Source organism: Rhinopithecus roxellana, chromosome 8, assembly GCF_007565055.1.
Source record: "Rhinopithecus roxellana isolate Shanxi Qingling chromosome 8, ASM756505v1, whole genome shotgun sequence".
Lineage (NCBI taxonomy): Eukaryota > Metazoa > Chordata > Mammalia > Primates > Cercopithecidae > Rhinopithecus > Rhinopithecus roxellana.
In genome coordinates, this window is record NC_044556.1 from 86836398 (window position 1) to 86864023 (window position 27626).

A 27626-nucleotide genomic window follows, 5' to 3' on the forward strand; every position below is an offset into this window, starting at 1 on the left:
TCATCTCCAACCAGACTCCCTCTTTAATTAGGCCTACAGTTCCGGACCAGTGCAGGTGCCTGCCAAGCCTGGAAGACAAGTTACCAGCCTTCAAAATGCCACCAAGAAACTGGGAAGTCATTTATTCTCTGAGAGTGACCCCCAGCTGCCTGAAGAAGGCTAATTCTCCATGCTGATGGCTCTGGACAGGTCCCAGTCCTCCAAGGTTCTCCCTGAGCGGACTCCTCATTATCCTTCCCATTTCCTCAGCACGCTCTCTCCCATGCCCCGTGCCACCCCTCCACCAAAAACACACGTCTCCTGCTGGGGTTTGCAGAGAGAGGAAAAAAGGAGGATCTTCTCACTTTGTCTTTCACGTTTCTAAAATCACCAGGTAAGGACAAGAGAGGAAGACAGAGCAGCCAGAAGGCAGCTGGTCACAAGAGCCTGAGGTGGTGACAGGACCTCAGGGCTGGGGGCCTCCAGCCTCTGGTTTCCACAGCCACCTTGGAAATCCACACAGCTCAGCCTGGTGTCCGGCCACAGCCTCTGGTTTCAGAGCTTCTCTTTTCTTAAGGGATCTCAAGATCCATCAGGTATCATCAAGCATCACATCTGTTTTCCAAAACCTCAAGATTATTTAGCAAAAAGGACGTAGCAAACGGGTGGCCGAGGATCCAGGGATCCTAAACTATGTTCTTAGGGCCATTCCAGCAGTACTGAAGGGGCTCTAACAGCGAGAGGGAAATTGGGACTCCTGCAATGCAACTAACCCCAGTTCCTACCTACTAATTAGGTCTTCACCAGCCCCACATGTGCAGGCCTATGTGTCACCAGACTTGCCCACTAAGCCCCAGACTCTGTTCTGACCCAAAGCCTTCCTATGTCTCTTTCCCGCTGTCTCGTCCCTTCCCTACCACACAAGGGGTGGCGGTGGTGGGGAGATGGGGCAGTACAGAAGCCATATGCCTCACATCAATGGAGCAGCCCAGCAGAGACCCCGCACGGAGGGCCTTCCTGATGATCTGATATAGATTGGCTGGTGGTTTCTTCAGGTCATAAAACTCAGAGATGCCACCTGTGAAATCCTCAAACCCCTCCACTGTGGAACCTCCAGCGAGAGCCTCATAACAACCATTGAGCCTATTGGAAAAGAAAGAACACATGCCCCATTAGCACCCCCAGCAAGGAGACCCAGGGATTGGGGACCGGGACAGTGCTAGGACGTACTGTGGCCTGGAAGATAAAGGAGGGCTCTTTGCCAATTTTGCCTACGGGCCAGGAAGGTGCTTAGGCCACTGTTTCGTGTGCCCAGCTCAGCACTTCACTAGGAACTGACCTCAGCCAACCTCTCTCCAGCCACCCTCTCCTTTACAAAGCCAAGGGCAATCCCTCCAGAGCTGGCCCCAGCTACTTGGGTTTCTGGGGCTGGGGCCACAGATGGGGAGAAGGAGAACTTTCCCTCAAGGCTGAGAGGCATCTGCTGAGGCTTACTGGGAAATAGGACTAGAAAGGAACTGGGGTTGCAGAAAAGGGTGTCAGTAAACAAATGTAATTAAAAGAACCCCAAAGAAGGTTTTGAACATCAAACGCTGGTGAGAAGAAGAACTCCTGAGGAAAGAGCAGACACTTTGTTGAGTTTGCTATCTAGTACATTTGTTTTATTATTCTTCATCATTCTTTCAAACATTTACATTGCCCCAGGAACCTACCTTGGGATAAGAGGAAAAGCTCAGGCCCAGAGGGGCAGAGAGGCTCGCCCCACCACATACACATTCACCCGAGGCAGAGCTGAGATGCTAAACTCCCCGCCCAGATTTCTGTTTCTCTTAGTTACTGAAAAGTGCTCTCTCTCCAGCTCATGGGGGTCTGGATGCTGGGAAAGACGTGGCCATGATGCCCTGAGTTTGGGGTGGGGAGGCAGACGTGGGAGGGACAGGTGAGAGCTTTCAGGGAGGCTCTGGTGTCTCCCAGCTCCTGGCTTCCCCCACTTACTTGGCATAGGCTTTCTCCAGCAGGGCACTCCAGAATTCATTGCCTTGCTCCGAGTGTAGGAAGAGCAGCTGTCCATTCTTGGTGGGCAGCCTGTCATCAATGACCACTTCCACCCACTCTCCGTACTGCCAGAACTGGGGAGAGGGGACACAGTGGCAGCTCACATGAATAAGCAGATGTGTAAAGGGAGTCCCTCCAGGGAACCTCATGTGGGGACTCTGTGCCATCAGTGTTCAAGTCTTGGCTCCGTAGGAGCAGGACCTGTGTCTGCCTTATCTGTGCACATAGGAGATGCCAGATGAACCCAGGAACATCTAGTCCAGGGTCTGCGTTTGTGCATCAGAGAACTTGCCCAGCGCCACCCAGTGGCAGCAGGAAGTGATTCAGACCCACACCTCCTGACCCTCAGTCTACAGTGCTTTCCTCAAGGCCACGTGGCCTGGGGGAGCTGGGAAGGGGGTGGATGTGTGGATATCTGGATGGATGCATTGAAGCAGGTACTTAGACTGAAATGTGCATTAGAGTCACCTAGAGGGATTGTTAAGACATAGGTCACTGTGCCCCAAACCCAGAATTTCTGATGCAATGGATCTGCGGTGGGACCTAAGGGTACGGAAAGCAGTGACAAAGGGCCTGAGCAGAGCACAGTACCTGAAAGTGAAAGATTCCCGCATAGTTCTCCTGGAAGTTCTGGTCCCTGGGGACCACCCGGTAAAGGAGCTCTTCATTCAGGGTCAGGGAGGCAATGGCAGCCAGAAGCCAGCAGTCACCTGCACAGTGTCAGGAGGGACACAGATTGGTCAGGCCCAGCCTGCAGGGGCCCTGCGTTCCCTGACCCTGTCCCATTTAACCCAGAGTCCACGTTGCCCCATTCCCTTCTAAGTCAGGTAGAGTCTCCTCCTCCGGTGCTGGAAATGCACCTGCACCCATCAGCTTCCCCTGCCTCCCTGGGATTTGTTTACTTGGGAGTCCATCCTCTGCTCCTCCCTGTGGCTGCCCCTCCCCCACATGCTGATCATTTCCCCGCTCCTACACACTCAGCCAGTGGAGTGGAAAAGAAAAGAAAACAAAGAAAAAAGAAAAGAGGAGAGGAGAGGAGAGGAGAGAGAGAGAGAGAGAGGAGAGGAGAGGAGAGGAGAGGAGAGGAGAGGAGAGGAGAGGAGAGGAGAGCGGAGGGGAGGGGAGGGGAGGGGAGGGGAGGGGAGGGGAGAGGAGAGGAGAGGAGAGGAGAGGAGAGGAGAGGAGAGGAGAGGAGAGGAGAGGAGAGGAGAGGAGAAGAGAAGACCGTTTGGCCCCTTATTAGCAGCTCTGATTAAGTTGGTTGGGGGAAATACTGAAGCTGTTAATCCAATCTGCGATGTGTACATGTAAGTGTGTGTGTGTGTGTGTGTGTGTTCCTTGCCCCTCCTGACCTTGGATAATGGAGAGCTGGCTCTGCGTGGTCTGTTTACAGTATTGCCCTTTCTTGTTTCAGAGTTCACCAGGAGAGCCTTGATGCCTCATTGCTTAAAACTCCCTTGAGATATTGCTTAGCATTAAGTCATCATAATTTGAGGCAGAAGAAATAAAAGTCAAGAGAGGTTACAAATCCTGGAGTTTGGTGTTGGTCACATTGGAGATTCAAAGAAATGCAGAAGAAAACAGAAAACCCCTTTCTGTGCAAGTTGGGACCCACCATACTGATGCCACTGAGTGGTGCTTCCCTGGGAGGCATCGTTGTCCCTTGCAGCGTCAACTTCAAAAGAAGCAGCACGGGCTCCAGGCACCGCTGCCTACCTTAGCATCCTATGGCGAATCTATCATCTTGGAAGTGATGTAACTTTGCTCACCTCTACTTATTTGCTTATTTCACATCAACCTCTGAGGTCTGTGTCCTCAAGTGTGCTTTTCATCGTGTGAAAGGCTATTGCATCTTTCTGGCCTGGTACTGCTTCTTTCCACCTTCACTGTAGATCCCTAGCTCTAGTAGTCTAAGATTTGGTGAACAAGTGCCTATTTCTCCTATTCATTCCATTCAAACAGCTCCAAAATCCTGCCTGTGCATTTCAGCCTTTATCTTTTCCATATAAAAGATCTGAATCTTTTCAATGTGTGTTCAGATGTAAGGCCCTTCAACCTTTTAGAGACCATCTGTGGACCTTGTCTCACTCTAAGTTTTCTTTTAACACTGTGGCCAGAGCTACATACGTATTCTAAGTGTGAACACATTATGGTTTTCTCAGAAAACCTGTTGCCTGAGCAAGCAGTAAGCCAGGAACCCACATCTGAGGAGCCATCATCTTCATCATCACTCAGCATTGCTGCATCACCAGGTCATCCTAGAAAGCCCCGGCCTCTGTCTGCCTGGATCTTTCCCAACAAAGAGGTTCATGATCTGACCCCAAATAAATTAATTCCTCTCTTTCTCTCTCTCTCGCACTCTCGCGCTCTCGTGCTCTCTCGCTCTCTCTCTGTCTCACACCCACACATACTCATTTACTTTCTTTTTCTTCTAAGAGACAGGGTCTTGCTTGTTGCCCAGGCTGGAGTACAGTAGCACCGTCATGACTCATTGCACTGCCAACCTCCTAGTCTCAAGAATGACTTGAGAATGCTCCCACCTCAGCCTCCTGAGTCACTGAAACTACAGGTGCATGCCATGCCTGGTTAATTTTTAAAAATTTTTTCATAGAGACGGGATCCTGCTATGTTGCCCAGGCTGGTCTTGAACTCCTGGACTCAAGTGATCCTCCTATCTTAGCCTCCCAAAGTGCTAGGATTACAGGTGCAAGCCACCATGCCTGGCCATATTACTTTTTGAAGAGCTTTTCTGATCCAGGAGGCAACCTGCTTCCTGCCTCACTCTCTCACCAGGCTCTCCTTCACAGACAAACACTATCTTCCTAATGGCAACAGGGCTCCTAGGTGAGACTAGACCTGGTAGTCGAGGGAAACAGTGTTGATGTGGTTGGACTGGCATGAGTTATGTTGCTTCTCACCGAAGAAGCCTCAAGCAGGGCAGTATCTTATTAAAAGGCAACTTCCAAAGGTTGAGCAAAATAACACAGTTTCCTCCTCCCACCCAGCTCCTCTCAGCCCAGTTTTCTTCTATGAACAGCTGTGATCATGTCACTCCCCTGCTCGAAATCTTGCAACTGTCCTCCATTGCTCACCAATTAAATACAACCTAACAGGGCATCAACACCCTCACAATATGACTCCAACTTACTTCTCCAGTCTTTTTCCTATTACGCTCCCCGCTATGAATCTAAGCTCCCAATCAAACTTGGATATGTACAAAACATACCCTGGTCTTTTTCATTGATGTGTTTTTTCTTGTTTGTTCCCTCTGCTTGCAAACTTCTTGCTGAATCTTATCCCTTCTCCATGAAGCTTTCTCTGGTACCTCCTACCCTCCAACCAGAAGTCACCTCTTTTTTGTATGTGTCCTAAAGACCTTATTTACGCTTCTCTTGCAGAGTTATCACAAGCTGCCTCAGATCACGATTCACACCCAGAGTGGCCTCAAAACCCCATTCATGCATCAACTCCTTGGCAGAGCTTTCCTTACCCCTGCCCCTGGCGTGTCTCACCAGCGCCAAGCCCTTCCTCTTCACACCTCTCCAGTAAGTTCTAAGGCCACTTGAGTACACCTGTTTGTATCTCTCCCCATCCCTCTCTCTCTCTCTCTGACCTCTTCTTGCAAAGCAGCAATGTGGATTCACTCATCTCGGCATCCCCAGCAGGTGGCTGACACATAGAAGCAGCTCAACAGATGTTTGATGAATAAAAACAAATAAGCAGATGACCACATGAATCAATAAATCATATTTTGTTCTTCTGCAAATCTCCAACAGCATCTTACATATATTTGCACCTCAACCTCCCAGGTCTGTAGGGAAGTGACATTCAACAAGAATCTGCATCGAACCTGACAGATTTCACTTCCACCAGCGTCAGGCAGTGGGAGATAAACAAGGTAAGGCAAGCACAGAAGCCCAGTCCTCTGGGGAGTGAAGGGGGCGACTGCTCTGTAACACCTCTAAAGCAAGTGGCTTCTCAAAGAGATCAGAGCAGCCATATAGCTCTCATTACTGGGCATGGTCCTGGTTCCCTTCTGATGTGAAGGTTCCGGCTCCCTGTCTAAGCTTCTTCCGACAGCCCACCCAGAGCACTCCCTAGATATTACAATTCAAGTCACGGCAACAAAATGTCCCTCCATTGCTGACATCAAACGAGGTGGCCCAGCTGGAGGAGAGTTTAATTTTCTCTTCATCTACCTCACTCCTGACATTTCACAGGGTCTACCTGGCTCTTGCAAGCAAGCACAGAGGCTCGAGGAGATGCCATGGCTGTGTAGGCTTTTGGATCCTTGTCAGTTACTGCATGAAGTGTGAATGGATTGTCATGACGAGAATGCGTTTTCAAAGGAATATGTCCAAATGTGCTTCGCTTCAGAGTCCTCTGGAAGATGGACATTTACTCTGTTGTTCACATTTCAGAAACTTGTTTGGGGACCTGCCAGCGGAAAAACAGCTTTGATCTAGGAGCATAGGTTTTGTTTTGTTTGTTTAGTTTTGTTTTGTTTTGTTTTGAGACAAGGTCTCCCTCTGTTGCCCAGATGAGCAACCACAGCTCACTGCAGCCTTGACCTCCTATGCTCAAGCAGTCCTCCCACCTCAGCCTCCCAAATTGCTGGGACTACAGGAATGTGCCACCATGCCCAGCTATTTTTTAAAAATACAGAGATGGGGTCTCACTATGTTGCCCACGCTGATCCTGAACTCCTGGCCTCAAGCAGTCCTCCCACCTTGGCCTCTCTAAGTGCTGCGATTACAAGCATGAGCTACTACACCTGGCTAATTTTCAATTTTTTTAATTTCAAAAGCAGTCAGGAGGCTTTGAGATACTAGTTAGATGGTGAATAAGGCAGACAAAAACACCGGGAAATACCTTGATAGACAAGTCCCTCCTCCCGGCTACCTTCCAGCTAGCGCTGCTCAGGCGTTAGTGCTCACTCATGCGCTTTAAGCAGAGGTGCACTCCGTGGGAATTTAGGGAAGGTTTCCATGTCCTGATGAAGTGGGGCAGGCTTGGCTGGCAGTCTTTTTGGCCCATTGCCCTTCCCTCTTGTTCCCATCTGGAAAGTCCACATTGTGCTTGGAGGTGCAGAGCCAGCTTGCAATCCCAAGGCTGCAGGTGCAAGATGAAAGTCAGCACAGGAGAGTGCAGAGCAGAGCACAGTGTGAGTCTAGCTCTCTAAGGGCATTATCAAAGTTACACTAGCCCCGGGCTATCTACCTCTAGTTTTCTTGTTATAAAAGAAGAACTTGCCCCCTATTTGTCTGAACCACAACAGTGGGTTTTATGCTTCTTGTAGCCGAAGGTTTTTCTAACTAATATTAGAAGCATGACTACAGAGTGATTTGGTATGCCCCATAAATTGGCTCTGAAAAAAGAATTCCACAAAAGGAATTCCAAAATAAGGTTGGGAATAGCCTTTCAAATACACACATTTTCCCATGCACTGGGTTAAATTTATTCTAGGGAGACTAGAAGACCTGGATGGGAATGCCTGTGTCTGGTCCCCAAACGGAGATAAATGCTCTCTAAAAAACTATAACAAGGCCAGGCGCAGTGGCTCATGCCTAATCCCAGCACTTTGGGAAGCAGAGGTGGGCGGATCACGAGGTCAGGAGATCGAGACCATCCTGGCTAACATGGTGAAACCCCGTCTCTACTAAAAATACAAAAAAAAGCCAGTCGTGGTGGCGGGCGCCTGTAGTCCCAGCTACTCAGGAGGCTGAGGCAGGAGAATGGTGTAAACCTGGGAGGCGGAGCTTGCAGTGAGCCGAGATCGCACCACTGTACTCCAGTCTGGGTGACAGAGCGAGACTCCGTCTCAAAAAAAACAACAACAACAACAACAACAAAAAAAAAAAAAAAAAAAAAAAAAAACTATAACAAATGCTCTCTTTAAAAAAAATGTATTTGAGAGGCCGAGGTAGGCAGATCACTTGAGGTCAGGAGTGCAAGACCAGCCTGGCCAATATGGTGAAACCCCATCTCTACCAAAAATGCAAAAATTAGCCAGGCGTGGTGGCAGTCACCTGTAGTACCAGCTACTCAGGAGGCTGAGGCAAGAGAATCACTTGAGCCCAGGAGGCAGAGGTTGCAGTGAGCCAAGATCACACCACTGCACTCCAGTCTGGGTGGCAGAGCAAGATGCTGCCTCAAAAAGAAAAAAAAAATTAAAATCCACCAGGAGACAATAATCCTGAATCAAACATTGTTAAAAAAAAAATCCCTTAATTCAAAAATTCCCTTTACACATTAAAATCAAAGCTTAAAGGTCTGGATGTCTAATGTTATTATAAACTGTAGGTAGCAAGAACTTGAGCTACAGCTTAATGGAATTTCCCAAACACCAAGGGAAGAAATGGAGATCCTTCTGGACTGCAGGTAGAAAGAAAGAGGAAGGAAAGAATAAAGGTCAGACATCGGAATCCCTATGGTAGCCCCTACCTTACCTTGAGGTTGAACAACGGCTGAAGTGGAAACAAGAGTAAAGCCTCAGATAGTTGGAAGCAGAAGTCAAAGCAGAGAACACGTATGTCCTGCTTCCCATTCAGGAATCCAGGAGCAGAGTAAAGATGGCATCATGGAGCACTTAAGAAGAAGATGAGAGACAATGAAAGTGTCCCCAAGTCTCCCTCGGGTATTATGTAAGATTGAGCTGAGATTGACTAGTGGGCTTCTCCCATTGGTGGAAGGACATTGTTTGACCTTCCTTATACCCAGGTGCCATCCTGGGATGGTGGGGGAGGAACCAGACTTTACAAAGTGAGAAACCACCTGTCTTCATCCATTCATGCTGCTATAACAAAATACCATACACTTGATGCCTTAGAAACAACAACACAACTCTGGAGGCTGGGAAGTCCAAGACCAAGGTACCAGCAGAGTTGATATGTGGCAAGAGCCCACTTCCTTGTTCATAAATGGCTGTCTTCCAGTTGTGCCCTCAAATAGGGCCTCTTTTATAAAGGCACTAATCCCATTGATGAGGGCTTTGTCCTCATGACTTAATCACCTCCCAAAGGCCCTACCTCCTAATACAATGATATTGGATGTTAGGAGTGCAACATATGAATGGCGGGAGGGGGGACAGACACAAACATTCAGTCTATAGCACCACTCAAATAGAGTAATTAAAAGCAATGTTTATCCAAAAGAGAGAAGAACTTGAAACAGGGAGAGGCATAATACCTTTAATCGGCTAGTTTATGTTTCCCTCCTACTCATGGTCCATGGAAATTGGGGCTCCACAGCAAGCTGAGAGTAGTTGAGCAAAATAATGAATGCTGTGCTGATTGCACATCTGAGTGTAATGTAAAGATTTTGACCCTGCTAATATATGCTTGTTTTTTAAAAATCCATCTTCAATATTTTATCACAGCTGAGGCATCCTTAGCCTACTCTTCCACAGAAGGCTGCTCTAAATGTTTTTATACACAGGGAGCTATTTCAGCTCTGTACATTACCACGAAGCAGTCACAGAGCCTCCCTTCCCCCACTTGGTGAACATGCCTTTGAAGCCCTTGGCGTTTAATTCATGCCATTTTGACTACCTTAAAACACACACACACACACACACACACACACACACACAGACTTTTTTTTAAACCACTCCTTGTGGAGCAGGGCTAATTCATAGGCAGTGTGCCCAGAGTCGACTCACACATTGACTTTTATCTCTATTTGCTTCATTGACAATTCCCATCTCTCTGGCTAGACTTGGAAGTTGCCTGGAGGCAGACAGTGGGCATGGTGGTTCTCACAGATCCCAGCATAAAATGCTTACTGACTGAACTCACCTCAGTATAATTGTGTCAAAGGTAATTTGAAAATTCAGATCTTGAGCAGCCTGTCACTAGTAAAGCTTTCTGGGACCCACTTTCTGCTTCCCCCCTTTTTCTCTCACTTCTGCCTTCTCTGACTGAAAGCAAATTTTGGCATTCAAAGAAAGGCTCTGACTTGCTTCTCAAGCTTGGTGCCCATGCCTCAAGTAAAGCCTCATCTCCCCCACCTTCTGACACCCACCTCTCTGAAGACTCCATGTGTATCATGGTTAGACTCAGGTCTACCCGGATTTGAGAGACTGACCTTTTGACTTCCCTCAACCCATGTAATTATACCATTCTTCATTCCCTCCAAATGATACAGATGCCAACCCTTACCCACTGTGACCAGAGGTGAACCTAGACTTTTCTGAACCTGGCGGACACCAGCTCAACTGGGTCTCCTGTGCCCCCGCCCTGCAGCCCTAGCACTATCTGTAGCCACACTCCACCTCTGCCCTCTTCCCCAGCCTAGCCCTGGAGCACAGATGGCTCCAGCTCTGCCATGGCCTCTTAGCATCCTCAGGTACTCCTGTTTGCTCCTCTCACCTGCTCCCCTGATTCCCATCACCATCCAGCAGCAGCACCTGGGCAGGCTGGCCAGGTGGCACATGGGACTGGGGAATGAATGAGTCAGCCATGTTCCTACTCCTGAGCATCCTGAGCAGGATCCTCTGTTTAAGTTCCCATCTTCTTAGAATCACTTAGTAAATCTCCCCTATCTTGCACCAACCTCCAACCCTCCTGGAAGTCCTCTCCCTTCAGGCTTAAGGGGTAGCTCCTGTATGCCATCATCACTCACCAGTGCTTACCAAGCATCACCATGTGTGGGGCCATCTGCAGGACACTGGGACAAGAGAGACCTAAAGGACACTGTCTCTGCCCTTGAGAAGGCTACAAACTTCTCAAGAGTAGAAATAGCACAGGTTTTGGACTCGGAAAGCCTGTGTTCAAAGCCCCGGACCCTTACTTATCTGTTGAGTGATCAGTAGCAATCACTTGACTCCTAGGATTCTCAGTTTTCTAATCTGTAAAATGAGTTTGAACCTCATAGTTTATTGTACAAGATCATCTGATACTGAGCAAAAAGGGCATATTTGTAACAAGCAAAATGTTTAGGGATATCTGTATATATTTCCAGTTGGCCTTCTGTATCCATGGGTTCCATATCCATGGGTTCAACCAACTGCAGGCTGAAAATATTTGAAAAAAAATGGATGGTTTGTCTGTACTGAACATGTACAGACTTTTTCTTGTCATGATTCCCTAAATGATACCATATAACAACTATTTACATAACATTTATACTGTATTAAGTATTATAAGTAATCCAGAGGTGATTTAAAGTATATGGGAGGATATGCATGGGCTATATGCAAATACTACATCATTTATATCAGGGACTTGAGCATCTGTGGATTTTGGTATTCACAGGGATCCTGGAACCAGTACGCCACAGATACAGAGGGAAGACTGTATGGGGTGTGTGTGTGTGTGTGTGTGTGTGTGTGTGGTCTCTAGTTGGCTAGAGAGGACATCATGACATAAAAGATATCAAAGATACACATGAGTGTATATATAACAGCAGGTATGATATTTTTAGAGTGCCTCTGGAGTATCTTGATTAATGCTCCCCCAAGGGTAAGCCAGCTTCTCTCTCCCTGACTGAGTACAATCTCTTCCAATAAGCAACTGCTTCTTTGCTGATAAGGAACAATTCCCTGGCCTTTCCATATTCAGGACAAAACAGGACCTTCAGTGCCTCCGGGAATTGTAGGCAGGGGCTTCTGCTGACACCCCAGGCTCTGTGGTCCCTACTCCCCCTCGAACAAACAATGTAGAGCCAAAGGAAATAATCTCAGGCAGAAGCTCACATGCACAATTAAAAACATGAGTCCCTAGGCTGGGGCCCTGCTCTGTCCTAATCCATTCACCCCATTACCACCTGCCTGCTCTGAGTCAGATTTAAAGCACCGTTCCCTGCACCTTCTTTGAACCTGCAAAGGTACTTCAGCCTAATGGACTTTGCACATTTGGAAGTTGCCCACAATAAATTCTGCTAATGTAGAATTAAAGTAGGTTAATCCGACCAGGTGAGGTGGCTCATGCCTGTAATCCCAACACTTTGGGAGGCCAAGGCAGGTGGATCACCTGAGGTCAGGAATTTGAGACCAGCCTGGCCAACATAGTGAAACCCCATCTCTACTAAAAATACAAAAATTAGCTGGACGTGGTGGCCCGCACCTGTAATCCCAGCTACTCAGGAGGCTGAGGCAGAAGAACTGTTTGAACCCAGAGGGCAGAGGTTGCAGTGAGCAGAGATAGTGCCCCTGCACTCCAACCTGGGTCACAGAGCAAGACTCTGTCTCAAAAAATAAAAAATAAAATAAAATAAAGTAGATTAATCAGATGGCTTTTGGACAGGGTAAGTTCCTAGAAAGTGCACATGAGAAAAAAATGTACCGTAGGCTCAGCCTTTTACCCTCCAGGAGTTGAAATCACATAAGCCACACCCTCATCAATGTGTTGCATAAGGAGAGTGGCTTCTGTTACAATCATTTTAATTGGGAAGCCATTAGACTGGGACAGCTAAACCACTTTAAGTTTTTACCTAAGCAAGCCAAAGCCTGATGCAAACAGTAAAATGAAACTAGAGACTTTACCAATCAGAAACCACCAACTAATCCCTAAAACCAGTCTTTCCATGTAATCAATCAAATGTGTTGTATTTCTCTTACTTCCATATTCAGCCTCTAAAAGCCCATGCTGCTGCAGCGGAGCTCTCTGAACTTCTTCTGGTTTTCAGGGCTGCCCAAATCACGAATCCTTCTTTGCTTGAATAAACCCTGTCACATTTATTTTGTCCAAAGTTTTTCCTTTAACACTTCCTGTATTTGAATCTGTCTGTGCTTTGCCCAAGATAAAGCGGCTATTTAATGCCCATTTGCCAGACAAGTAAAGCTGAGGCCCTGAGCTCAAGGGACCCCGAAGGCCAGACAGTGTCAGAGCCAGGACTAGTTCTAGCAAGATGATGAGTTTTCTGCCTTCCCAAATCTTGCAGTGCCACGTAGAAGCTGAAGTAAATACATTCACATCATTTGAAATAAATGCCCTAGACCTCTGTACAAGGGAAGCAAGAAATTTCAGGAATAGTTCCTCCTCCTGTGAACCTATACATAGCTTCTCATCAGCCCCTTTACATCCTCACTTTCCAATTGCCACCAACAAGCCTCTCTCCCCATCCTTTGCTAGCATTTGGTTCACCCTCTGACCTACCTCATGAAATAGCATCTCCTTACATTGCAATAACATAAAACAGCCTGACTCCTTAGAGTTGTTATAAAGATAAAAATAAGATAAGATACACAAGGTGCCTAGCTGAGTGCCTGCCACATAGAAAGCCCTCAATAAACCTCCTTATTATTCACTGTTATCACCCAACATACAATTAACACAAACACCAGGGAACCCAAACAAGTGAATCAGCAAATGTTTATTGAGCGTCTACTGCCTATAGGAAAACAAAAACTGAAATGATACCAGGAAGTTGCTGGTGTCCTTCCGTATCCACCCCTGTGTTTGGTATAGGATGCAGGACTGCTATCTCACTCCCACCACCTGCCTTCCTGCCCAGGTTTCCTGTCTCAGGCATCAGAATCACTAGTTTGTCAGTTGCTGAAGCCCAGGAGCCATTCTGATTCCTTTTCTTCACTCCATTCACTATATCCAATTGCTTCCCAAGTGCTTTTGATTTTATTCCTAAATAGCTCTCAAATCCCATCCTCCTTCCTAACATTACTGCCATTGGCTCCACTCCCAGTAAGACTATAAGGGACCCTCTTTCTCCATATAGTCATTATCCAGGAGCAGTAATTAGGAGGTTGCAAAAAGAAGCAAAATTGTCATGATGTGAAAATATTCATGAGTTTTCACCCAACCATCCCTCCCCACCTAACACTAGACACACTAGGACTACCAACCATGCCAACCTCACATGCAGATACAATGCAAGGTGGTTGCAAAGTGACACTGAACATTCTGCTCAAATTGCTGGATTTCATGAAGTCGATGAAAGTGATACTGGGGATCTGCTTCAGTGCCACTGACCAAGAAGAAGCTGGCAGAGTTAAAGCGGTTGCAGCTGAGGAAGGAAAAGTGCTGAGGTTCAAGGCAGGACTGGTCCTTGAAAAGGGAATGGTTTGAGTGTCAAAGTACTGAAGGTGGGCCTTGGAGAAACTAATGAAATCTTTGAAAGTTTTCATGATTCTTCCTCAAAACTCAATCGGGAAGTGAAAAGTGTTGCATCCTGATGTCTTGCCATCTTTTCAGCATGAGTCCTCCCTCCAAAAAGTCAATAACTGATTCATTCCTTGTTCTAAGAGCTAGCACAAAGCTGCAATTATTACATAAGTATCACGAAATATGAAGTCACATGAAAATTTTTTATAATTGTTTGTATTATTTTTTAAAGTAAGATACTAATCAAAACTTTTTTTAAAAAAAAAACTGTTTACTAAGAAATGTGGGCCCCCATTTTACTTTCAGTGGTCCCTTTCCAATATCAGTTATCTGCAAATAATGAGGGTTTCTTGTCTTGCAATTGTCTCTTTCTGGTGTCTGCATGCTCCACGCTGCAGCAAATCTGGCTATAAACAGCCCTGCTCTAAAATCTTCCGTATTCCCCATTGCCCTTAGGAATAAAGTCCAGAATTCTTCACACAGTGCCAGAGCCCTGCGTGTTCTGGCCACTGCCCCCTCTCCACTCTCAGCCTTTGCACTAACTGCTCTATGTTTGCCCCAGTCCTACCACCACTTTGCAAGTCCCCTGCCCCAGTGCTATGCACTTCCTAGCCAAAGGACCTTTATTCATCTCCTTCCTGCAGCCTAGAACCCTCTTCCCCGCCCTCTTTCCCAGGAGAGGAAAGAGTGCCAATTTGTTCTCTGCTGTTTCCTGGCATGAAGAAGACACTTGACAAATATTTAAATGAGTAAGTGGGCTATGAAAGTTCTTCCTGATTCTGACAAATGAGTATGTCAGATAAACCACATGTTTCCTCACTCCTGTAAGCATCCACAACCAACCAACATACTTCAAGTCCACCACCATTCAACACCATGAGCCCACCTCCTACTGTACTTGTAAATTAAGAACCTGGCACACCTTACTAGAACATCATCCTCCTTTTAGAGTAGATGATAGCAAGTTGCCAGTGTTGTAGAAGCAAGATTATAGAGAACACCAATCCTGGGCATAACAGATACCCAGAAAACTCAAAAGGGCCCAAGTGCTGTGTTTTCAGCAGATGGTGGGCTATTGGGGTCACCCAGGGAAGAAAGTCACTAAGAATTTCAAAGATTAGCCCCAAGTCTGGTATTTTTCTGAAACAAAGAGTTTCAAAGGTTAGCCCCCAAAGTACTGGTGTTTTTCTGAACAATGGTAACATGACTCATTTATGGCAACTATATTTTTTATAGCCTCAAAATAACTCTTTGGAGTCATGCTACATATAATAAGGCACACTAAATAATCCACTTCTGCTGCCCCCCATAGGTTTCCCGGCACCTCCACTCCTGGTTCCCATGATGACCCAGAAGGGGCCTCTCAGACCTGTTATCAGACCTGATAGCAGCGTGGGGGCCAGCTCCACAGGGAGGGCAGCTGTCACACATCACTACAGTTCTGGGCCAGGGGGATCTTTGGTTTCCAGGAGCTACAGAGCACCCCAGAGAGTTAATGTACTTCAAAACAGAGGAAAGAACAGGAAAGGCTGGCGGGTCATCTTTGAATCAGAAGCCATTTTTGCCTTACCTTCTAAGTTTTCAGTGGAGAGGGAAAGGCAAAAAAAAGCAAGCAAACTCTTCACAGCTGAAGAAACTTGTTCAGATTATTTCAGAGCTTCTCCTAGTTGCTTATGAAGCCCACCAAGCCAATTCTCATCCATCTTGTTTCTGTGATTGTGGAAGGGAATAAGACTGAATGGCATGAAACAGCTTCAGGACTTTCTGCCTCACCTCCAACTTTAAATCAAACCTTTAATGCTGCTTAGAGGGAAAAATTTTTCTTAGTAAATTAAAAAATGGAATTGATTCACCAGAGGGGGAAAAAACCCACTGAGTAAATATATTTGAGGCTTATGTAAATACATCTCAGAGCCTGTTTCAAGGGAAAGCAGCTTGCTTACTGAGTTTAATTATAATGCTCTTTGGTTTCAAAAATAAGACAAAAATGCTAGAAGTCAGGTGCAACAGGGAAAGAAATGAAAAGATGAGCACTGAGATGGAATTGTTAGCTCCAGCCATGGCTGAAATACACGTGATGAGATACAAAAATGGCACATTGTCGTTATTGTTGGGGACAGTCCTGACACACTGTCAAGTGTCCCCTCCAAAAATGATCCTAAGTGGCACGGCAGTTCCATCTCTGGGCTAGGTATCCTGAGGTTTCCAAATGTACAGAGATCTTTAAATTGCATCGAATATTAAACAGAGATAATGGCATCTCCTAGCAAGATGCGAGTGGTCTTCCAGGCTCAAATATACTGAGATGAGATGAACTGCCCTCAAATGTTAAAATGCCAAGGAACCCAGTGGGGTGATGTGAGCAGAAAACAAGATATTTTGAGGCTGGGAAAATATCCTGAGTACAATGCTGAAGAGCAAAAATATGTGAAAGGAAATAGGAAGGAAGCAAAACTCTTAAAGGGAGTAGTAGAGGGGACCCTGGCCAGGCTGGTGGGCAGGGCAACTGCAGAGAAAGCCTTCTGACTGCACAGAAGCCTGGAACACAATCTACAGAAGCACAGAGTTTCTCCAAACACCGAAGTGAGGACAGCTCGCAGTAGCTCAACGCAGATCACAGGTGAAAGCTGACTGGAATGTAGAAAGTCCCCAGGCTCCGCACCATAATTCAGGCCCGGTAGGGGCTTGATGTAGACTGAAGGCGATAAACCTGTCCTAATCTGCTTGCAGATCTAGTCTGTCCAGCGCATACAGTACTGGCCAGCGTAGTGATTTCTAGATTTCTAGAAAATCTAGACTTCAGATTTCCTTTAAAAAAAAAAAAAAAAAAAAAAAAATGGGCCGGGCGCGGTGGCTCAAGCCTGTAATCCCAGCACTTTGGGAGGCCGAGACGGGCGGATCATGAGGTCAGGAGATCGAGACCATCCTGGCTAACACAGGTGAAACCCCGTCTCTACTAAAAAATACAAAAAAACTAGCCGGGCGAGGTGGTGGGCGCCTGTAGTCCCAGTTACTCGGGAGGCTGAGGTAGGAGAATGGCGTGAACCCGGGAGGCGGAGCTTGCAGTGAACTGAGATCCGGCCACTGCACTCCAGCCTGGGTGACAGAGCGAGACTCCGTCTCAAAAAAAAAAAAAAAATTTAATACAAACAATCCCACAGTACTTATTGTCATCTTGTAATAACAAAAGGGTAATCAAAACAATATGAATAAATGTTCATATTGGACAAAGGACACCTAAAAACAAACTATATCCTTCTCAACAATTTCTCACTTCATTGATCATTTATAGTTGGAGACACTGTGTAGCTGAGTAATATTATCTCCTTTTAGCATGATCCAACCCAGTTGTTTTCTTAACTTTGTTTTAGAATAAATCTCTTCTGCATCAACTAATACAAAGTTCATATACTCATCAAAACCAATGATACAGCCTTCTATCCAGATATTCACTTGCTCATAGAGCCATACCTGAATCTGGGATCTATTTTGTAAGAATCTGAAGATGAGATTGATGGGCTCTGTCATAGCTTTCTGCACTTTCTGGCCCTGACCACAGTACACCATGATGGAATTTCCTAGATTTCTGATTTCTTAGAAAAACTGCAAAATCTGGCCAAAATTTCTCTCTCTACTTATTCTACAAATGTTTGCTGAGCATTCACTCTGTGCCAAGTATTCCAGGCCCTAAGGATACAATAGTGGGGAAAAATAAAATCCTTGATGTTATGGAGTATACATACTAGTGAGAACGGCAAACAATAAATAAACGCATGTGACAGGTGGTGGTAAATCCTGTGAAGAAACCAGAGAAGGGTGAGGGGAGTGAGAGTTTCTAGGGGAGCGCTAGGAAACGCAGGGCAGTCTGGGAAGGTCTCCCAGCTCCTGCGTGGTGACATCCAGCTAGAGTGAGGTGACTTCCTCGCTTGTGGTTCCTCCTCCTCGTTTGTGGCTTCCTCCTCACACAGTGCATGCTCTCTGGTTTGCCACAGTCCCCACTGCTCTCTCTTGTTACCTCCTCCTGGCCTATTTTACTCATTTATGTGGCCTCTGTAGGCATCGGAGTTGTGGCCCCCAGAGTTAATCCTTCCCTAGATGTGTCTGTATTAGTCAAGGTTCTCTACAGGGACAGGACTAATAGGATAGATGTATATATGAAAGGGAGTTTATTAAGGAGTATTGATTCACACGGTCACAAGATGAAGTTCCACAATAAGCTGTCTGCAAGCTGCGGAGCCAGGAAGCCCGTCCAAGTCCCCAAACCCCAAAAGCAGGGAAGCCAACAGTGCAGCCTTCAGTCTGTGGTGAAACGCCCGAGAGCCCCTGGCAAACCACTGGTGTAAGTCCAAGAGTCCAAAAGCTGAAGAATTTGGAGTCCGATGTTCAAGGGCAGGAAGCTTCCAGCAAGGGAGAAAGATGGAGTCGGGAAGACTCAGCAAGTCCTGTCCTTCCATATTCCTCGGCCTGCTTTTATCCTGGCCATGCTGGCAGCTAATTAGATGGTGCCCACCCAGAATGAGGGTGGGTCTGCATCTCCCAGTCCGCTGACTCACATGTTAATCTCCTTTGGCAACACCCTCACAGACACACCCAGGAACAATACTTTGTATCCTTCAATCCAATCAAGTTGACACTCAGTATTAACCATCACACCCTCCAACTCTGGATACCCAGGATCCAGCAGAGAAAGGAGACACTGCTCCCAAGCAGACATGCAAAACAAGTCAGAGCAAATGGAATTTGAGGAAATATGAGCCTAAGCCAAGTCTGAAGGGGTTGGGGGGACCACTCCAGGCATTGTCCTGTTAAATGATGGAGAAACACAGTTTTTGAGTCCTGAACACGTGTACAGAAGGGGCTCCAGATGCAACTGGGGAGGGATCCCCAGGTCTCTCTCCCACTATAGAGCAGAAGGCTGGGGTCCCAGGTGGCAGAGCATCAGGGACCAAGGCTGAACAAGAATACAGACCAAAGTAACCAGGTACTGGGTCATAAAGCCAGAGAACACATCCCAGGGCTGCTTAGCTACCCTATGGGACCCCTGAGGGAGGCACAAAGAGGCCTCCCGGAGCAGAAGGGAGAGGGTAAACCAAAGTGCTCCACTTTCAAGGAGCAGATTTGGGGCAAGGTATGGAGTGGCTTCATCCCATTCCCTAAGCCAGCAAGAAATGCCCCCTGTAAATTTACAAGGTGACTATGGGGGTACAGGGAGCACTCTGGGGAAAATAGACTGCACTCTGTACAGGGAAGACCCAATCCACTTCTGCCAGCTGGCGAGGGATTGCCCAGCCCGATGTCATCAAGAACAGCTGAGACAACAAGAGGGAGGTGACACAGCAACCACAGGGCCAAGAGAAAGCACTAGAGACAGAACAGTGTCTGCAAAGGACTTGTTAGATGGGACTTGTTTCCATTCCTCAGGTTCATGGCCTCTTAGAAAGACGTCACTTGTCCTTTCTCCCATGAGCAGGTGGTATGGATTTGCTTCCAGAAGGACCAGCCTTTTCTGGGAGCATCCTGCTGTATTCCTTGGATGGCGGGAGCCAGTCTACTGAAGAACTGAGGGTGTACGTCTCCCAGCCAGTGCCAGATGCTGCTGCCAGGGCTTCCAGTAAATGCCCAGAGCTGCCCTGAATGTGACAGAGGCCTTAACACAGCCTGTAACCTCACGCTTCCTACTTCTGCACCAACCTGTCTCCACCTTTTTCTCTTCAACCACATCCCCAAGAGAGCACACATAGGCTCCCTTGAGCCTTGGGGACTGGAATATTGCATTACTGATGCTTGATCAACTGCATTGTCTTCAGATCTCTTTTAGTTGTCCCCTTTAAGAACCATCCACAAGTGCTGGAACTAATGGCTGAGGCGGGGCAGCAGGGCACACCTAATAAGTCAGAGAGAGCTGAAGAAACCCAAGACTCACGGCCAGTCTGTGACAGAGAAATTGTCCTTAGGCCCTGGGATAACGTCTGCAACACTGAAGCCACAGGCAGAGAGCAGAGCTGGTAGGTGTGAAGTCAAGTCCTAACACTGGGGTCTGTGAAAGGTGTTAAAATAATTATCCCCTAGAATGCAAAACAGATTCATTTTAACAAGCAACCCTCTCAGTAGGAATCAGAAACACTGTAAGACTTGATTTTCAGACCCAAACCTCAGGCAGCCCAGCTGAGCTGGAGCTCAGAGACCATGCCCTGGCCTGGGATGACCTGCCACCTCTCATAAGGTTCAGAGGGTGTCTTCATGGAGACTCAGGCTCACTGGCAATTTTGCACTTTTCTTACAAAGTGAGGAATAGTCAGGTCACCTCTGAGTAGGTGAAACTGGAGAGCACTGACAAAATTCTCTTCTGGCAAAAAGAAGTCTGCCCTGGCAGAAGGAGCCTAGCATGCCTGTAAGGTAAGATTCTTAGCCTTTCCTGTGCATTGTGAAAGAAAAGTGGAATCTTGGGACCCCAAACTCATTATGGTAAAGGAAAATTTAAACTTGGGAATTGAGTTGCCCAAAAACTACCTTTCTTTTCTTCCCAAACAGATAGTTCTAATTTCACAGGCTTGCTTTATCCTATGTAAAATGCAGATTTACTGAACACAAGAAAAATGCATAAATGACTTTTCCTCTACCCACTTCTTTTCACATGTAAAATGTAGATTCACTGAGCACTAATCAGAGCCTCACAAGAATGTAACCACTTGCCTCATTGCCTACCCTCTCCTTTTTTTTCTTCCCTCCTGCTTGCTCTTTCCTCTTTAAATGTTGAAGTTCCCAAAACCCTCTTTGGAAAAGAACAGGTCACAGATCCTACTGTGACTTGTGTTTCTTTTTCCCAGATGTGTCCTCAACCTTAGCAAAATAAAACCTCAAATTGATTGAGACCTGCTGCGGTCACTTTTTGGTTTACAGGAAGGACCTCTTTGGCAAATGCTTCAGACTAAAAATAGGGCCATAAAAACAATTATACTGAAAGTTATCAAAATATGTTTATTAAAAAGCATAATAATGCTATGCTTTTCTATTAATGTCTTGAACAAAGATTTGGAGAGGGGCCTGATAGACAACATAATTATGAAATGGCAGTGAGCAGATGTGGGGTTTTGGATATTTGCAGCAACTGTCATATGATATGAAAATCACCCCGATTTCCATGACTGTACTTCATCTCCTGCAGTAATACTGCAAGGAGCTAAGTTAGTGAAGGTTTGTGGAACTCTCCACGCAAAGCAGAATTCTTTCGTGCTCCTGAAATAACGCGCAATATGCAAATCCTCCTGTAATCCACGACCTCACACTCTCATTAAAGTGGAAGTTGTTGTCCTGGACCCTTTGTTCACAGTAGAAAGGAGATTGGTGTTAGTGTAACAAAACCAGAGGGCAATGAGTACCAGGACCCAAAATTGAGGGAAAAGATGTGCCACAGAGAAAGGGAACCACCGCGGGTAGCAAAGTGAACTTCCCCTGAATCAGTTAAGCCCCCTGGATCGCATGGAGCTGTCATCTGCAGTTTTTCCCACCTGCCGGAGGCCTGACCCTGTGCTCTCCAGAATCAATGAGTAGATTTGGCCCTTTACATTCCCTGAGGCTTCCCTGATTGCTCATTAAAGGTATCTGCTCAGTCCTAGTGAATTGATTTACTTTGCCACAGTCCTCGAAGGATGCTACAGATCAAAAAGTGTACAGGAAAGTGATCTTAAAGATGCTGACACTACTTCCAATTACTGACTAGTGATGTGCACACCAGGCCCCTGTTCCAGGAGTCCAGGCCTGGCTCCGTGGGGAAGCGTGGACTCACAGAGGAAAATCAATGTGCAGGATGCAGAAGAGAAGGCAACTGGATTTAGGTTGTTGCTGTTGGTTCCTTGTTTGCCTTTAGAGACATATGAAAAGGTCCGGTCATTCTTTTTACAAAACAGAAATACAGAATATAAAACTCTACTCAATAAATGCAACAAAAATGAAAAAGACATCCATTTCATAGAGGTGAAGAGAAAAATCAGGTCAATAGAGAAAAGGGGGTTAGAAGAGAAAAACACACACAAGCACAAACACACGGAGTATAAGACAGAGTGAAAAATAGATGGGTAAAGCAGGAGACAGAGAAAGAAACCCTGGCACTTACCAAACTCTTAAGGCAAAGCTCATCTCACTCATGAATCCCAATGGAAAATAAACCACCCACTAGATTCAAAGTTTGGATAAACCTATTAGCAATGTGTTACTCAAAAAGCACTCTAATTTCTTTCTACATTCTGGAAGTCTCTGGTCCTCATTTAGGAAAGAAGAAAGTCTCTTGCTCCCCATTCCTGAAAGCAGCAAGCATCAAATTTCAGTTTTTAGAGACCAAGTTCTTCTACTTTTATATGTAGCATTGCTCATGTGGCCTCTGGGCCTATTTACACACAAAGACGATTCAAGTCCTGTTGCATTTTCACAACCATAAGCACAAATGATACCACGCCTTAGTGTTTCCCTACCTGTGGATGCACTCAGGTAAGAACTGGATGGAGCTTGCATGGCAGGTAGAGTTAGCAGTTACTGCTGAGCCTGTGAGAGACAGGCTTACTCTGAGAGTCCTGCTGGGGTCCCCAGGATGCAATGAGCACTGTGTTCCTTTATCCACAGCCACCATCACAGGCTGGGGACAGTCTCCTTCATGACCTGTTCTCAGGACATCCTTCCACTGTCAAGGATCAGCCAGCACTTCCAACCCCCTTAATGTACCCACCCAGCAGGGTCAGCAACCTGGGGACAGACATGCAGACGAGCTGGTTTGCATGAAACTCTGAAATCTTTTGAAAATAGAGACACATAGGCAACCTCAGGATGGAATTTTTATTCTAAATGCCTGATCCAGCCTGATTGCCAAGAGTGATGCTGGCAAAGGAAAATGAAAAATACAAAAACCCTTGGATTTAGGCTATCTGTGTTTTCAAATGATTTAATAACGATGACAGGCAGAGGGTTTACATCAACAGATCAAAAGTGCAACAGACATTTATGGAGCCCGGCTAGGCACCAAGCACCATGGATATATCAATGTGTAAGACAGTCTCATGGAGCGCACAGTCAGGACTCCCAGGGTTATTAACATCCCCCTCCATCTATGGGAGCTCCCACTTCCTAGAGGACAAGGAACCAAGTGTCAACTCTCTACCCATCACAGCCACCTGACCAGCTGGCTTTGATTATATCTGCACTTTACAGCTGTGAAATCTGAGATGGGGAGGGCAGAGGTGCAGCAAGAAGACTACCTGTGCATACTGAATTAGATGCTGCTAGTGGTAGATCAAGAGAGAGAGAGGAGGGGCCCTTGGCAAAGACATTTCCAGGAGCATTGCAGAGTGCTGGATTTAGGAGAGGGGGCAAGATGCCAGGGCCATGGGGCTCAGAGGGAAGAGGTGGCCTTGGAGAGGGAGAGTGCAGGCTGGACCAGACCTGGGATCCCTCTCCATTTACATGTTGGGGTGTACCTGCCTTATTCTGTCTGCCCAGAGCTATGGCCATGCCCCTTCTTTTGGATAGTTCTCCCTGTGGTTTTAGAGAAGGTTCCCAGTCACAAGAGGCTCCCAACAACAAGAATGGGCCCCTGATCCAGGCTGGGCTAACCATATGGCACCTCACTGCCCTGGCTGCAGTAACTGGCTCAAGGAGTGGCAGAAGACCCAAACCATAACATCACAGTCCTTTTCTGAGATCAGTAAAACCAAAGCAGGTTTATGATTATACTGAGAGAAAGTTTGGAATCATTAGTGGTCCTGTTTCCTGCCAGATAGATCCTGTCTGCCATGGAAGAGAATGAAGCCAACCTGTAGATACCAACAGAGAAGAGAGATGGGGAGAGAGTGTGCCAGGAACATTTAGATCCCTGGAACCAGGCTTCGAGGCCAACAATGCCGTTCCCCTTCCATGATCTAGTTGGATAAGCCAGTAAATTCTCCTTTTCCTTAAGCTATTAATAGTTGGGTTGGACTTTGAAAGCCAGTGACCAAAGGTGTTCTGGTTGATATATGGGTATGACTTATTATAAGGCGTTGCACAAAGCCAGAAATGGGTACAATATTCTTAGGACAAAGTCTATTTTAGTGGCCACAGAGGTCTCGAGATGCTCTGAAATGTGCATAGGCCAAAATGCAAGGGAGAGAGACTGTGATGGAACGAGCAGTGGAGAGACTGGCTGGGTCCCTGCAGTTTCCTGAGTGATGTGCACAGGGGACCACTTACAGCTTACTCCATCACCACATGGGGCAGCCCTGAGTCTGCCTCGCACTCCAGTAAGACACTGAGTGTGGGTGGCCCTTGCTAGACATGGTGAGAACAGGCTCCACTGAGAAGATGGAGCAAGGAAAGGCTAGGATTGCCAGGAACAGCAACTTTGAAGAACTCTCCTTCTCAGTGTGCCAGGAGGCCTAAGTGTTGTGGGAGGGCTTTCATTTGAGGGCTGTTTCAACAAAGGATTAGTCATTTAATTACTTAAGTGGAGGTAAAATCATACTGTCCTCCTTCAGGGACTGAGCTGCCCAAAGAAAAGTCATATTCTACCGGAAAAAATTACTTGAAACAATTGGATCCTTGGCATTCAGCTTCCTCAATCTTTATTTCCTAAAATATGTCCTCAAGGAAAGCCAGCTCCTGGGCTCTATGTAAGCATAACATCTGATGGTAGCCAAGAGACTCACACATTTAGGATGAAAATCTGGCTTAGCAAGGACAGTAGGGAGGAAGGGACAACACATAGCCCACCCTGACAGAAGCAGCCAGACTTTGGACCTGCTGGCAAATAGTCTCACACACCCAAAATGAAGTGCGAACAAGGAGATCCACTGCCACGTGTTTTATACGAATGCAAGAGAGAAAATAACTCAAATGTCCATCCTTTGGAGACAGGATAAATCCACCACAGTGCACACTCACGACAGAGTGCAACACTTGGAATGGTTCACAGAGAACCAAGTTCTTTATAGACTGGTATGGAAAGATCTCCCAAATACTTTATTAAGTGAAATGACACCAAATAATGGCGAGGTGCCAAACAGTGTTGATAGTGTGCTGCCTTCAATACAAGAAAGGAATATTTAGAATATGTACTTAGATTTGCTTGAATTTGCATAAAGAAACACGGAGGAAATTTTGTGAGTGGCTGCAAGGCAGTGAGCAATGGAGTCAGTGGAGACAGTTGGGAAAGAGACTTCACTGGGTGCTTTTCAGTTGCTTTAATTTTTATATTGTGTGTATTCAAAATAATGATGAAATAATAGCACAGAACTCTATGAAAAAGACATCATTTTCATCATACAAATAAACTGCTTTAAAAAACCCCAGCCTGGACAACACGGCAAAACCCTGTCTCTACAAAAAATACAAAAAAATTAGCTGGGTGTGGTAGTGCACGCCTATTGTCCCAGCTGCTCAGGAGGCTGAGGTGGGAGAATCACTTGAGCCCAGGAGAAGGAGGTTGCAGTGAGCCAAGATCGGGCCACTGCACTCCAGCCTGGGAGACAGAGCCAGGCCTTGTCTCAAAAAAAAATACATATATATATATAAATATATAAATATATATGAATGTATGTATTTATTTATATTTTTATTTATTTATTTATTATTTATATATATATAAACATTTTTTTTAGAAACCCTTAGAGCAGATTACACTGTGCTGTGTTGTGCTCTGAAAAGCCAACAGAACATTTAACAAACGTTAATGCATATCAGGCCCCAATTCAACAAGTGCCATGTGCTGCTCCCTTGTTCTTTGGGAATACACACAGTATGTCGAGTGGGAAATCTCTCCTCTTAATCTCTCACAATTTACCCACTGTTCAGGACCAGCCCTGACTCAGATCCCTCAGGCCACAGAGGCTGTTGCACCTCAGCCCCTAGCTCCCCACCCTGATGCTCTGGGTTATAGCCTTGGTGCTGTGAATCTTCTTTTCTACTGGCAGAGGCTCAGTCTGCACCTGGCTCCTTTCAGGAGGTTGGACTCCCTAGCCGCTTTCTGCTCTGTTCATTAAAAACCACTGCAGCTGAGTACATTGCAAAAATTTTCTCCCATTCTGTAGGTTGCCTGTTCACTCTGGTGGTAGTTTCTTTTGCTGTGCAGAAGCTCTTTAGTTTAATTAGATCCCATTTGTCAATTTTGGCTTTTGCTGCCATTGCTTTTGGTGTTTTAGACATGAAGTCCTTGCCCATGCCTATGTCCTGAATGGTACTACCTAGATTTTCTTCTAGGGTTTTTATGGTATTAGGTCTAACATTTAAGTCTCTAATCCACCTTGAATTAATCTTCATATAAGGAGTAAGGAAAGGATCCAGTTTCAGCTTTCTACTTACGGCTAGCCAATTTTCCCAGCACCATTTATTGAATAGGGAATCCTTTCCCCATTTCTTGTTTCTCTCAGGTTTGTCAAAGATCAGATGGCTGTAGATGTGCGGTATTATTTCTGAGGACTCTGTTCTGTTCCATTGGTCTATATCTCTGTTTTGGTACCAGTACCATGCTGTTTTGGTTACTGTAGCCTTGTAGTACAGTTTGAAGTCAGGTAGCGTGACGCCTCCAGCTTTGTCCTTTTGACTTAGGATTGTCTTGGCAATGCAGGCTCTTTTTTGGTTCCATATGAACTTTAAAGCCGTTTTTTCCAATTCTGTGAAGAAACTCATTGGTAGCTTGATGGGGATGGCATTGAATCTATAAATAACCTTGGGCAGTATGGCCATTTTCACCATATTGATTCTTCCTATCCATGAGCATGGTATGTTCTTCCATTTGTTTGTGTCCTCTTTTATTTCACTAAGCAGTGGTTTGTAGTTCTCCTTGAAGAGGTCCTTTACATCCCTTGTAAGTTGGATTCCTAGGTATTTTATTCTCTTTGAAGCAATTGTGAATGGAAGTTCATTCATGATTTGGCTCTCTGTTTTTCTGTTACTGGTGTATAAGAATGCTTGTGATTTTTGCACATTAATTTTGTATCCTGAGACTTTGCTGAAGTTGCTTATCAGCTTAAGGAGATTTTGGGCTGAGACAATGGGGTTTTCTAAATATACAATCATGTCATCTGCAAACAGGGACAATTTGACTTCTTCTTTTCCTAACTGAATACCCTTTATTTCTTTCTCTTGCCTGATTGCCCTAGCCAGAACTTCCAACACTATGTTGAATAGGAGTGGTGAGAGAGGGCATCCAAAGGGCTAATATCCAGAATCTACAAAGAACTCAAACAAATATACAAGAAAAAAACAAACAACCCCATCAAAAAGTGGGCAAAGGATATGAACAGACATTTCTCAAAAGAAGACATTCATACAGCCAACAGACACATGAAAAAATGCTCATCATCACTCGCCATCAGAGAAATGCAAATCAAAACCACAATGAGATACCATCTCACACCAGTTAGAATGGCAATCATTAAAAAGTCAGGAAACAACAGGTGTTGGAGAGGATGTGGAGAAATAGGAACACTTTTACACTGTTGGTGGGATTGTAAACTAGTTCAACCATTATGGAAAACAGTATGGCAATTCCTCAAGGATCTAGAACTAGAT

General features: G+C 45.9%; 1 protein-coding gene and 1 pseudogene across 1 annotated transcript in view; both read right to left on the minus strand.

Annotated features, from left to right (window-relative positions):
- CAPN8 (calpain 8) overlaps positions 1 to 27626 on the minus strand; it is an 83252-nt gene that overhangs the window by 35889 nt on the left and 19737 nt on the right. Inside the window, exons 3-5 of the mRNA XM_030934930.1 lie at positions 2626 to 2744; positions 1975 to 2108; positions 954 to 1122 (exon numbers count right to left, since the gene is read on the minus strand). Coding sequence (XP_030790790.1) covers positions 954 to 1122; positions 1975 to 2108; positions 2626 to 2744 — 422 coding nt within the window. The remainder of the gene's footprint in view (positions 1 to 953; positions 1123 to 1974; positions 2109 to 2625; positions 2745 to 27626) is intronic.
- On the minus strand, positions 17376 to 17660 carry LOC115899145 (annotated as a pseudogene).